The sequence below is a fragment of the Gavialis gangeticus genome, unplaced genomic scaffold, assembly GCF_001723915.1.
Source record: "Gavialis gangeticus isolate Ggan-Ray unplaced genomic scaffold, GavGan_comp1, whole genome shotgun sequence".
Taxonomy (NCBI): Eukaryota; Metazoa; Chordata; order Crocodylia; family Gavialidae; genus Gavialis; species Gavialis gangeticus.
In genome coordinates this window covers 45,821,294-45,835,866 of record NW_017729006.1, presented here as the reverse complement: position 1 = coordinate 45,835,866, position 14,573 = coordinate 45,821,294, and the positions used below count along the sequence as shown (strand labels likewise).

At 39.9% G+C, this 14,573-nt stretch overlaps 1 protein-coding gene across 1 annotated transcript in view; it reads right to left on the bottom strand.

The window, feature by feature from the left end:
• The window catches only part of NR4A3 (nuclear receptor subfamily 4 group A member 3), a 31,154-nt gene extending 16,587 nt beyond the window's left edge, over positions 1–14,567 (bottom strand). The window contains exons 1-5 of the mRNA XM_019509159.1: positions 14,417–14,567; positions 10,903–11,801; positions 8,499–8,628; positions 6,780–6,952; positions 2,038–2,237 (exon numbers count right to left, since the gene is read on the bottom strand). Coding sequence (XP_019364704.1) covers positions 2,038–2,237; positions 6,780–6,952; positions 8,499–8,628; positions 10,903–11,799 — 1,400 coding nt within the window. The 5' untranslated portion in view covers positions 11,800–11,801; positions 14,417–14,567. The remainder of the gene's footprint in view (positions 1–2,037; positions 2,238–6,779; positions 6,953–8,498; positions 8,629–10,902; positions 11,802–14,416) is intronic.
• Positions 14,568–14,573: the final 6 nt, after the last annotated feature.

The window sequence follows — 14,573 nt, the reverse complement described above, 5'->3', positions numbered from 1 at the left end:
GGGACAGGCAGCAGGGGGCAAGCTGCCTGCCCCTCTTACTGCCTGTCCCACTGCCTCTCCACTGCCTGCCTCCCACCACTCCCCACTGCCTGCCCCATTACTGCCCCCCAACTTGCCCTACCATGTTCCCTCATACTGCCTCCCCCACTGTCTGTCCCCCAATGCTTGCCCCATGAGTGCCCTCCTCATCACCACTTGCAGTAGTGGGGTTGGGGACAAATTAAAGATGATCCTCCAGTAATTAGTTTCCATACATGGAAAATTATAAACAAAATTATAAATTTTCCATGTATTGAATGTAATTCTTGGGGATCATCTTCCATTCGGGGTCATCTTATATTTGGGTAAATATGGTGCATAAACACTTGACTGAAAGGCACTTTGTGCTGTAACTTTTGTACTTTACACAAAGCATTTAAAGTTACAGTGTGATCAAAATTAACATGTTCTGTGTTTGACGGTGGAGGCTCAGAGCCTCCATGCACTGGCCAAGGCCAGGTGGCAGGGGGCACTGTTGTCTCCATGTACAGGCCTAAGGCCAGGAACATGTTGACAGCAGCCCATACCTGGCTGCAGTGTTTGGAGCTGGGGCCTAGAGGGGTGGGTGGGGGGAATATGAGTCCCTCTGCCTCGCTGTCCCAGGCTGGCTCCCACCCAAGACCCCACCTGAGGTAGCTGGGCCAGGCCAGCATGGTGTAGGGGGGCAAATTCCATCCCACCTCCCTGCCCCAGCTTCCGGCACTGCAATCAGGCAGGGCTGCTGTGAACATGCTTGTGCTCGGAGCTAGGGTGGGGAGGGGGTGGAGAATCTGAGCACCTATAGTGCACTGGCTTGGCCCAGCTACCCCAGGTGGGGTCTTGCAGGGGGGAGATGAAGTTGCGAGGCATAGATTTTGTATTCCTTCCCCCCTATATCAGCTCCTGGCACTGCAGCCAGGTAGGGATAGTGTTAACATGCTCACATTGGGAGCTGGGGTGCGAGCCCCCCTGCCCTCCCTTTCCCTTGCTTGTACAGGGAGCAGACTTTGTGGCAGCCCCAGGGCTGGGACTGGGCTGCTTGCATGACCACCAGCTCAGCTCTGCAAAGGCACATAGGATGGGGCAGAATTGCCCCAAATTAACCCTCACAGGGAACCTGTACGCAAGTTCCCTAAGGCACTCTGCCTTAGAACACCTTCAGCTAATAACTGATTGAATGAGGGTTAATTTTTCATGCAATTGGCCGTTTAAAAAGTGCTCTGCAGCTGTGAACATTTGTTATGTTATGGCTGTAGAGTGCTTTTAGCGGCCTCATCACGTGAAAAATGTAATTTCTGTAAGCACCTATAGAGTAGGCTATAATCCTCAAAGCAGAAAATCTCTTATGTTAAAAAAAGACAGGCTGTGTCTGATTACAATCCAGCACCAAAAAAGAATACTTGTAACCCATGTACATGTTTATCTCGACCCTAAAAGAACAGGGGTGTAATTCAAAACTCCAGCCTGGGATTTCTCTGCAACCCTCTTAAGTAAAATATTGCTAATGTCAGGCTGATAACTACTATCTTGGTCTATAAAACTACTTTCGTATTAAGAAGACAAGCAATCTGAACAGGGTTTTTAGTCCCTTTCCAAAACAGTATTTCATTATGTCAATGTAAAAGGAAAAGGAAAAGGAAGAAAAAACAAACAAAAAAAATTAGACCACTGCCCTACAGATGCTTTTGCTCTGTCCTTATTGATAAGTTCAAAGCAATTTTCATTAAAAGCATATCAGGACAAGCTGTGATTAAAACTGGAGAAGAGAAAAGTTGGTAAATCCAACAAATGGAATCACGTTAGTAAGAACAACATTGGTGTGTTTCTTTGTAAAATATTTTCTTAGTTTTCTTAATTTGTGTCACAAATTGAATGCAGTATTCTATGAATACATATCTTTTGTTGTTACTCGAGGTTTATTTTCACAAATTGCAAAATTAAAGATATTGCTATAGTAATATTTCTAAAATACATACTTTTATAACAATTTAAGATGAAATAATTTTGAATAGCAATTACCTGATGGAGAGTCTTAGTACAAACAGCTCCAAAAAAGCTGATTCTATGAGTAACGTCTGATCTTCCTTTGGGAGGTCAGTAAATCCTGGAATTTTTTCTGCCCAGCCCCTGGATATGTCAATGGAGGCAGTCAGAAGATCATAAAACTGTTGCACATGTTCTGCATCTGTGCCTGCAGCAGCTTGGTCAGTGGAACAGTACTAAAATGAAACCCACAGAAACAAAGCTAAGTGTTTTTAAAGTATGCCACAATACAGCCCCAACACACCCAAATGTTTTCTGTGGGGCCCTCAAAGGCAAAAACAGGAGGATATTTTATCAAATAAATTATAAATTGGTTTTATAGCAATATAGATATATACCATCTATTTCTCTATATCTGTAAGCATTTTCCTTTTAAAACATGTAGGTCTAGAATTTTAATATGTATATATTTATAAACATCAAAATCAATTCAAATAATACAATTTGAGAATATCTATATATTATTAATAATAAAAAAACAAAATCTAGTTGTTTGGATAACTTTTAAAAGTGGAAGGGAACAGAAATTTGATTTAACTTATTACAATTTTTAAAATGAGAAATAATTCCCCACTGATTAATTTTAGCTCTGTATATTGTGAATATAGATTTCCTCTAGTTCTCCATTTTTATTTGACTGTGACAAGAGCACATAGGATATTTTTTTATCTGACACAGACAGCATAAATGAACTTGAATAAAAAATAAAAAAGTTTGGTACAAACTAAAACAATTGGCCAAAATCAACCCTTATAAAATCTCATCTTCCAAAGAGAGCCACTTTTAGGTTCAGATGAAGAACCTCTCATCATGTTAACATGACCCTCATTGCAGTAGACAACTATCCAATAGCCCCAGCTTATCCCAGCACTCCCCATTCCTCCTTCTCCCTAATACTCCTACTTCCTTGTTTTCACACCCAAATTTAAATCTAATACACAATGTCTAGACTTTTGTCATAGGCCCTTATTTCTATGGGAATTCTGCACTCAAGTATGTTGTCAGTCAAGCCCTCCAAGATGCAGCATGCATTCCTGAAGGTTCTCCGAAATGATTACTAGGAACAAAAATAATATTCTTCCTTCTACAGGGCCAGTTCTTGCCTCCAAAAGCTGTGCACAGAAGGAACTTTTTCTGTGTGGGTTTTCCAATGCCAAACAGGACTGCTGGAGAATGGTCACTTCTGTGGTACTACCAATATCCACATAGGGTAAGGTGATGCATGTAAAGCAGGGAATGGGTGCACCCTATGTGGGAGAGAGTCCATGGAAGGCCTACTGAATGATCTGTGAGAAATTCCTCTTGCTCCCTCTGGTATCTCTGTGAGAGGGCATGCTCTCAACCAGAGACACCAGAGAACAGAGGGAAAAAAAGAAGGAAGGAAAGGAAAGGAAATGAAAGGAAAAGTTCTAAATTTGTTGTGGCTGTAACTTGTCTGCAGTCAATAGAATTACACAGGGGATAAATTTGACTCTATATTTTTTAAGTATCCCTTAAGGATAAGAAATTTATCTAATTGGAATACTAATATGGGAAGTGAAAATTCTATGATTCAAATGCTACGCTAGATAATGTGAACGTTACATTACACTCTACAGGACCATATCGTAGCAGGGTTATTAATTATATTGAATACACTTTTAATAATTGTAGGCTTTTCTTAGATTCATTTTTAAAATTTCAATAACTTAATCTACCCCACGAGAGCATTTTTAAGGAGAGAAAATATGTAAATTATATTTCCAACATTGGAACTGACAGAATATGTCATTCTTTGCTACAATGACATGTTGCCAAAAAATAGCTGAGGCAACCAATTAGAGCCAAATTCTATAGTTCTGACTTACGCACAAAACGTTCTGAACCCTGGGAAAACATATGCAGTTCTTGAATGATTGTCCCATTGAAAGGAATTGGTATGTGACCTCACTCCCACAACAAAATAACTAGTAAGCATGGCCTTATTGAGGCAGCCAGTACAGAACAGGGGGACCATTCTGCAATGCTTGAGGTGCCAGCATAAACTGGTGGCCTTTGAGACAAAATCAGAAGAGGAAGCCCTCCCTCACCTCCCTGGCTAGAGCACTCAGACATCACAGGAACTCTGCCTGTGGTTGCTGCCAAGTTTCCCTAAAGAAGGAGTTGTGAGAGGAGAGGCTTTATTTTATGTAGAAAATGTGTGCAGGATCTGAAACTCTGATGCTATAGAGAGAGATCCTGCACTAGTTCTATGCTCCCCGGCTCATGTCATACCTCCCTGAATTCCTATAGTTGCAAAAACAGGGAAATGGCCTCCTTGGATTTCAAGAGGAGGAGCCATGATGTCTTTTCAGGGCATCTCCATTTCTGCATTAGTAGCCCTGAGACTTGCTTAATTTCTGACCTCTATATATACATAGTGGGAGCAGATTATTGCCCCATTTCACACAATTGTGGTACAAAGTAAATAGGATTGAATAAGGGCTTTAAGATATGGTGCTTGAATCTTATCTCATGTATACTGAGTAAGTCTGAACTTCATGGAATTATCCCAGTGAAACAGGTGTGAGACCTGAATATGGAACTTGGCCTTTACAGAGTTCATAAAATAAATTCTCTTCCTAGTAACTGCTTTTTGAAACCAAGTATCTAAATATACCATTACTATATCCTGGTAAAGTAAAATTAACCCTGAAATTAAGAGTAGAAATGTTCTGAACAAATTCCAATAAGATTTGTTTTGACATCCCTGGATTATATTATTTTATATCATAAGGAGTTTTCTTTGTGCAATATATTGGGGGAAAAATACACATTCTGTACTGAGAATCTTATAGCATTTTCTTATAGTGAACAAAACTCTACTTTGCTGGACATTCTAATAATTAAGGCCCTGATCCTGGCATGTATTTTTTTGTGGTTGACCCCCTAATCATGCCTACAAGGCTACCTATATACACTGCACTGCAGGGTCAAGACTTAACTAACATACCTGCATTTAATCAGCACTTGTCCAGAATTCTAAAAAGTGATTTTGAAAGTACACAGCTTATTTCTACTTTTGTTGGTCTAATTTGTTAAAGCATGCATAAAATTTAAAAAATATAGCTATTAATTCATGTATGTTAGGTTAATTAAAACGTTTTCACTACCAACCAGTATAAACTATTTTTTTTTATTTAAAAGCAAAATTAGGTTATCAGATCCCACCAACAGGCAATCAAACACAATTTTTAGATATCAAGCCTAAGCTAACTTAGTGCCACCATGGATTTCCTTTAAGATTCTCTATAATCATAAAAATATCAACCATTTAGATGTATTTCCTGAAGAATTTAAATATTTACAGTCAGTTGGAAAAAAAAAAAAAAAAAATCACATGAGAACACAATTTTCATTCAGTGCTGTAATTGTTAAAAAAGTTGTATTAATAAATATTTAGGGTTGAACCCTGCACACACACATTTGCATAACTGTGCTGACTTGAGTAGTTTCACTGAGTTCAGTAGGTCTATGTCTGTGAGTAAACCTACCTACATTCAAAAGTGTTTGCAGAATCAAACCACAATTTATTCTGGGTAAATTTGATTATATCAGTATATACCTACTTAATTCTCCCCTTAAAAATAATCATAGAAAACTGGGTTCTTAATAAGAATAAAACATATAAATGCTTTTATAATAAGTTTAGCTTGCAGAAAAGAATCTATAAAATGCCTGTAATTACTATCCTATCTTTCCAATTAAAAATAAATAAAAAGTCTCTCTATATAAAATAGGATAGAATATATTTTTTCCCTGTTAAGTACTACTTAATAACAAGTGATAAGTTGGTACCATAAGTGATACGTTGATCCAATTTCCTTCTTTCCAGTCTCATACTTAGTAACAAGTAAGAAGGAAATTCTTCATGTTTTTCCTGAGCTGTATTTTTTCTTGTTTTGAAATTACAGCAATACATTTTAATAATTACAGCATAGCATGTAGCCTGTTATCTACAAAAGACTGTGAAATGCTCCAAAAATATGTATATAACAATCAAGGTTTAAAAATCTTACAAACATCTATATTATATGAACATGCTTTCCCGATTTAATACTTTTGTTTAATTTGAATAACTGTTCCACAGGCTTGAATTACTTCTGAGGAATATGCATACTATATTATGCAAAGTTCAAAAACCATCCCCATTTTTTAAATAATGGCAAAACTCACATTGACTTCAACAGGAACAAAATCAGGACCTAAATTTCTGATTTGTTTCCACAACCAGATATAGATTCATATGATACATATATCTGAGTATAGCTATATTCAGATAGCGCTAACCCATATATCTGAATTTGACAAATATGAGTTAGGTTTTCCAAACTGGAAACTAAGGTTGTAACCCTGCAACTGTAAATACTCTGGTGCACCTCTGACTGCACAGAACTCCCTGTAAATCTGTGATGCTTTGAGCTGCAGGATCTCTGAACAATTTATCCACATGGCCTTGCTCTAGTACACTTGTGAGGAGTAACGTAGATAATCTCAAGTTAAAGATGCTATCACCACAGACAGGCTAAAAAATTAATTTCCAGCGTAACATCATTTAAGTTACTGCCTTCACAGCAGTGATTAATGGGGCTGACTGTTTCAGTTACTACTTTATCTAACTGATACAGTTTATACTAAATCATACTCACTGTTAAATAAAAACAAAATGTTGTATGCAAAAAGAAAAAAGAAAAACATACTCTGGAGTAATCCAGCTCTCTGGGTGTGGAGTCAGTTAAAGCTCGTACGAGGGCATTTATCATACTGACTGGAGGAGAAGGTGGGGATGGCTGAGAAGGTTCCTGCTGTAAGGGGCTCTTTGGTTTGGAAGGCAGCCGGCCTCTTCTCCCTTTCAAACTATCAGTGCGGACAACTAGTTAAAAAAGAAGAAAAGAAAATCAGTCTGCAATGACTGCAGCAAATAGATACAAGTCAAATGAACACCATGTTAGTTTTTAATGTTGACTAATCCAGCGAAACCAGCCATTGCTTCAAGTTAAATATATATCAGACACTGCCATCTTTAATTGCGCATAAATATAAATATAAATAATATTATACAAATGGTATTAAACTCATTTTCATAGTCATTAACATACCATCTGAGTGACAACCTTCTTATATAGAATCTAGTTGTGTTACTATATGTTTAAGTTTTACATTGGTGGTTCTCACTCACTGATATAAAAGTCTTAGACTCAAGTCTTCCCTCAGAAAATGCCAGCTCATAGCTTGCACTCATTTTTTGACTACAGAAAAGCAAAAAAGCAATTCTCCCACTGCAAAGAACTCAGAAAGACCACAACAGGTCAGAATGGTTTTGACACAATGGATTTCCAATTTGAAATTTCTGGGTTTATCTTGTGAAGCATGTATAGGTATCTGCATACCTAATAATAGTGCTAATATTGCCTAGCATTCTTAAAAGTATCTCATGGCACCTGAGGGTGCTGCAGTACACTAGTTGAGAATCACTGTTTTACACATACATGCACATGCACATGCACAAACATACAAATTCTATTATTGAAAGAAAACTTGAATTTGAAACACAAATTTTAATACTGCTACTGTTTAGATCCCTTTTGAAGAATACTTAACTGAAAAGATTCTTGGCTTCCTCAAAGCACATCACAAATGATATGCCTGCTTAAATAATGTTAGATTATTCATGTGAACAACGCTGAATGGGACTACACACACATTCATGTTACTCACTTAAGCACTCACAGAACTGCAGCCTAGGGGTAAAATCTTGCATCTATTAAAATTAATGATAAAACTTCTTTAGCTACATGGAAGCATGTCCTCCTGAGCCTAGTGGAACATAGTAAAGGCATCCCAATTTCTGTAACCAGTGGCACACAAGGGAGTGATGTGGCTAGCATCCCATTCAGCCTCCTTTTATTCCCAAGCTTAGATCAGGTATCCTCCGCACCAACTATTATTTAGTATGAATCTGGAGCAGGGCTCAAACTCACATGGCGGGAGGTAAAGCAAGACACCTTAAACCACTCTGCCCTCACCCCCAGTGGGTACAGGATAGGGCCTGATGTTCAGATATGTAGTATAAAATGAGGTGCAGCCCTTGTCAAGGAGAGGGTAGCAGTTAAATACAATGTAGCATATTGTGAAAGGGTTGAAAGGAGAAATTTACAGGGTATTTGGGAAAGAAACCATCCTTTCATGACCTTGCTGTTCTTGAACCTCTGTTTCTAGAACGTTCAAATATTGTAAGACAACTGCCTGGAAGAAAAAAAATACATATCACACACACACCCCACCCATCCTCACTCATGCACTTAAGGAAAAAATAGGTTAGGGAGCTCACCCTTATAAAATTCATCATAGAATGCATAGACAGACAGATTCAAATGTCATATTTAGATATTTGTGCTAGCAATAGCAATGCTCCTTACCTTCTTTAACCATGCCAACACTGAGACACTTCTGAAATCGGCAGTACTGGCATCTGTTACGACGTCTCTTGTCCACTGGACAGTTTTTATTTGCCAGACAAACATATTTTGCATTTTTCTGAACTGTTCTCTGAGAAAATGCAACACAGGAGTAGTCAACTGATAGGTTTTTGAACAAGCTGGGACCTGACAGGATGTATTTTAATTACAATGTGAAAAGCGACAGTGCAATTCATATAATTAGATAAAATTAATTTCCTAACATGCTAGCCTGCAGGAAAAACAATTTTATTAGTGTTAGCTGCTGACAATGAAAATCATCTAGGATTGTTCTGAAGCAAGTCTCTGGAGACAGCCAACTTTGAATGATAAAATCATATCTGAAATTACCAGGTCATCGTATCTACTTTTGGGGATTAGATTATCTCTGCTTTTAATATCCCTGTGGGAACAATTTTCTACTTGGTTCATTCCCCTGATTATTGCTGACCTTATTAAAATAAAATCAAAATGATCTGAGGTGTACTTCTCCTGCTATCACTATTGTTAGTCAAATATCATAATACCTCGTTTTGCTAGCCATTAGCATTGATAGAGATGAAAGCAAAAATACAAAAGCCACCTCAACAATACTTACTTAGTTAAGTCTATGGAAAGATAATTTACTCTAGGAAAAATGAATGGAGCTATATTCTAGTTATATATGCTTATCTCTAAAGTGAATGTTTGGTGGTTGGTGGAAGGGTTGCCTTTTTTTATTCAAATCTGCATTATTTTATAAATGGTGTTTTTAAAACCTGTAAAGTAACTATAGATTTTCCAAAAAAGCATTAAGACTGGAAATAGAGATTGCTGTAATCAGTGCAATGTGTTTATATATTTTAAATCAAGAATATGTCAATAAATAATTTGATCTCAGCACAAACAAGCAATTAATAGCACAGGCCTAAAAACACCAACAAATCAATGAGCGCAACATTTTAAATTGAATTTTTCAGTGATACTACATTTATAGAAAAATGTTAATTCAGTCACAGTTGGTGTTCCTGGAGAAATAAAAGGCCACATCAAAAATAATAAAAATAAAAAATATAAAACAACATTTGCTATAACTTAAACTGCAAGTTATGTGTTATACTTGAAAAAAATATTTAGCAGATTCAGGACTGCATCCTGCTCCCAGTTTAAATAGACTTTACTCTTAATTGTCTTCAAAGCAGGATCAGGCCCTTAATATCACCTACTCTTGGATAACTTTTGTTATATAATCTAACTGTTCCTAAATAACTAATAAATTGTGAGAGCAACGTAGTGTAAATGTATTATTACTGACAGCAACCAGTACAATAAAAAAAAAAATGTTGTAAACTTCCAGGGCCTGTTCCTGCTTCCTCAAAGCTAGTGGGAACATACCCATTAACTCTGATGGGAAGAGGAGGAGCTCCTTACAAAAAAAAAGCAATTGACCAAATCACAGCTTTAAACTCAATGCTAATAAATAAAACTCTAAGATGTATTTCACGCTCTAAACTAAAGCATGCAATTTGTGCAGAGTAAACTGAGACCTAAAATTACAATCTGTTGAAAAATAAAAACTATTTCATACTCAAGCCTAAACCTAACTTTAAAAGCCAGCAAATGCACAGAATCTGAAAATATCAACAGAAAAGTTTTCTTGCAGAGAACTCTGTGTATAAATTATGAGTGCCATTCTCCAGCCCCACAACCTTCTCAGTAAGTAACAGAGCTAATATGGAGGCACTGAACAATGCTTAGTCACTGCACTATTTGATACCTTAAACTGATGAGAATTCATTCTGTTCTTAAGCTAAGTAGTTGTAATGAGGCAGCAACTTCATAGAATTACAAATGTTCTGTTTTATAACATACACTGATCCAATCACCTCCTTGGTATGTCTTCACAGCTACATTTGTTTAGATTACTGCAATGCAAGGGTTTTACTATCACTACCAGCTAAATTACAGAGTGACTATCCAGATTTCTGTCTCATTTTAAAAGTATTTAATTTAGGTGAGGGACTAAGTCAACCCAGTATGCTGAGGCAGATTTATTCTGAAAAAGGCAGTCCCTGAAACAGGTGACCTGAACACTTCAGAAGACACTATGGACAAGACCTTGGGCTGGCATCAGTTAGCCTATTTCCACTGATTTACCTCAGCTGTGCAGTGGTTGATCTAATTCATTAACTTCTATGGCAGGCATGATTTGGCCGCTTATGAACAGCCACCTGGTGTATACCCCACTGCAGTGCATGATGGGTTTGAATTCTTCACTTGCTGCTCCAGGAGCCGTTTCAGTTCTCCTGGGTCACAGAGACAGACAGAAACTAAACTGGATGGGCATATTTTGGGTGTGGGGCTGGAGTGTGTGTGTAGTCCTCACCTTGAAGAAGCCTTTGCAGCCTTCGCACGTCCGTACTCCATAGTGTTGGCAGGCAGCATTGTCCCCGCACACAGCGCAAGTGCCCTCTCCAGATGAGGAGCTCCTGCTAGGTGGGGATGGGAGGCCACTGCTGCTACTACTGCTCTCACCCATCAAGCTGGAAGTGGCTGTATTGAGGCCCAGTGATGAGAAGGCTAAGGCGGCTGATCTCTTGGTGAGGGGGAGACCATAAGGGTGGCTCTCCATAGTGGCCTGGCTGGCAGTGGGTCTGTCGGGTCCAAGGGGAAGGCTCAGGGAGGCAGGGTCATAGCACATGTGGCTTCCAGATGCTGGCGTGTGAGGTGGTGAGTGCTTGAAGTGGAAGAGGGGGAAACGCGTGGGCACAGTCTTCATAGGAGCAGTGTCCATCAGGTGACTGGGGGCCATGCAGGTCTGTGCAGGCTGCAGCGAGTGTGGAGGTTCATCCCACAAGGTTTGATGCGAGGGGAATCCTGGCGTGCTGGGTGTGGAGGGGGGAGACTGCTTGAAGTACATGGAGGTACTGGGCATCCCCTCATCTGTGGAGGGTGGTAGTGAGGAGTGATAGCTAGGCAGCCGGTTGTCTTCCATTTTTATGAGGGGCCTCTGGTTGGAGGAGGAGGAGGCAGATTGCATTTGGTACAAGCAGGAGGGCTTGAGCTCATAGTTGCCAGAGTATCCTTCTATGAAGGTGCTGAAGCTGGGCAGGGAGGTGGTGGCAGCAGCAGCAGTGATCTCGGAGCTGCTCAAGTCCATGGTGAGTTTGGTATAGTCCGGGTTCATGATCTCTGAGCTGTACTCCGTGCCATAAGCATAGGTCTGAGCTGCATAATTCGAACCAGGTGGTGAAGGGCTATACTGCGCTTGCACACAGGGCATATCTGCAAGGGCAAAAGGGGCTATTAACAACAGGCAAGAGGCATGCTGAGGCTGCAGTTTGGGGTCACTACTAACTTCTTCCTTATTCTTTTATGGCAATTTCCTGCATTTCATGGAGCTAAATTAGATACCTCCCCTGCCCCCCTCCCAGAATATGGGAATTATAAATCACCTTCAAGTGTTTGGACTTTAATAAGCATGTATTAGACACCATCAGGGCCACATCCTGCTCTCAGTTACACTGACTGAGGTCACTAGAGTTACTCCAGATTTATATAGGTGAAAATGAATAGAACCCAGCACAAACTGCCCTAGATCTGGTGCTTAATATACATAGATATCCATGAGAACTAAAGCAGCATGGGAATGGTATACAGCCCTATACCATAAAAATTTCATGAAGAGGAAAATCAGGCTATCAGACATACCTTGTATATGTCTGTGTGTGTATGCGCACGTACATGCACACATATGCATACACATACTTTATATACATAGAAATATATCTTTTAAAAAGGTGCACTGTGTCCAGCACATGTCTAAGAAAAACTAAAATCACTGTAGCTGCTACAGAGTAGCTGTGAAGAGAAATTCATCTTTTTAATTTAAGGGCTTCAAAATACATTTGTAATCAGATAATATACAAGGGTGCTTTTTTGCTGCTGTTGTTAAGAACCCCTTAATGTAGTGAATTTTACTTAAAAGCTAATAGCCCTATATACACACATAAATCTGCACAAAGGTACCTAATATTTCCAACCCTACTTTTATGGGAGATAAAGGCAGAGGCTCACAATATTCCTTTTGACCTGTTAGTTATAAAAAACAATCCATTTCACTGATAGTTAAAGTGATGAGTTAAAGAAGAGATAGTTAAAGTGATAGGATAAAGGCGGACGGTGTATAGTTTATTTCTTTTTAAATCTTCTACTGCTCCACTATTTCTGTTCTTCCTCATAAGAAATAATGTACCTAGTTCTGTAATCAATGTGAAGTTTGTCTGCATAAGCACTGCAGGATTCGAGGCCAGTATTTGCAATCAAAATCAAATGCCCTTGCTGAGTTTCACTTTGACAAACATTGAGGAAATAAAAATAATCCCTTTATCAGTTAGTGGAAACTCTCGCACAGAAAAAAAAATTAAGACAGTAAAAAAGCATTATTGCTCATGGGGAACATGTATGTATTTCAGAGTTAGGACTAGTTCATTTATTTAAAACTAGTATGATTTATATTTCAGAAGCACTTGATAAATAATTCATATAAACATTTCTAGGTTAAAAGATAGCTGTTCACCTTTAAGAATAATTTGTTTTGCTTTGGTTTCTTAAAATGCTCATTTGAAACTATTGCATAATCATTAAATTAATTTCAGTTAAATAAGCCCTGTTTTTAAATTCCTCCTCATTGTTTGTTCTGTGCAGGAACATATTGGAGCTAAGTAAACAGCTTTTCATTATTGTATTTTCATGTTAAGAGGACACTCCTCTCTTTCTTTTTCACAGGAAAATGGAAAAAGGTGAGAGAAAAGCATTGCTTATGCTTCTTAAAATTACCGCCTTTTAAAAAGTTGCATCTCCAAGTATTAAAAGAAAGAACCAGAGAAAGGAAGAAGGCAGGAGAACAAAGTCTTTACAGACTTCATCTTCAGCTTTTTATCTAGCTGGTCTCTATACTAGCCTGTCCGTCTCCAGCAGAATGTGCACAATTAAATTAACACAAATTAATAAAGACAACTGGCTCCCTGACAATGTGTGATGTCAAACATTTGGGGGTGGGGGGCGTTAAAGGACTGCTTTTCCTAGTCACTATTAAAATGTTGAGAGTGGCAAAGCAAGTGGAAAAGAAACTCCTGCCATGCACCTCCAGTGGAAATGCATTTAGTAATGCAGTTTAAGGAGCTGATAAGTAATGGCCAAAGTTGACATGTGGACAGTGACCGTGGGGAGGAAGCCGGATTTTTCTGCTCGTGCCGGAAAGGAGCAGGAGCTCTCGGCCACTGATCTGCCGTGCCTTTTTCTCGGCAAAAAACGTGTTCATCCTGCTTAAGAAACAAGGATGCCACGCAGGCGTCCGAGCCGACGTCTAAAGTGAACTCTGTTTGAAGAGCAGATAAGGAGGAAAGAGCTGAACTGCCAAGGCTCTGCTGGGATCAGCAGAACTCCTCCTACTTTCTCTTTTCCCAGGGTTATCTACGCTCTGCTTCTAGCCCCGGCTTTTCCTTGCCAATTTAAGCGCCGGCATCACTTTCCCTCAAAAGTAAATACTCCGCTGCTTTCCTTCCCTCTCCACACCCAGCGATTCAGGCGCAGAGAAGACGCCTTCCCAAACCTTTCCCATCTTCGCGGGGAGCCCCGGGCCCGCCTGAAGCGGGAAAGGCGCCGCGTAACGCGCCGAGGAGCAAGTCACGTCGTGGGAACCACAGCTGCATCCCTCGAAAAAAAAAAAATAAAAAAAAATCTTTGCGTCTTTTTGGATCGGGGCTGGCGATGCCCCCTCGGCCCCGGTCATGCCTGAGACCAGGGCGCCCGCGGAGCGAAGCCGGACCCGCCCCGGCGGCCCCGCTTACTCCGGATTAAGTCCCGCTGGGGGAGCAGCGCCGGGCTGGGGCTCTTACCTGGAGGGTATCTTGCTCGCTGAATGGTGGGGCTGGTTGTCTGGACGGCGGAGGCGGCAGGGGGCGGCGGAGTGCGGGCCAGCTGGGACCGCTCTGCGGAGCCGGGACTCGGCGGGGGGCGCTCTTCCGACCCGGGCTCTGGCACACAGGACGGCGG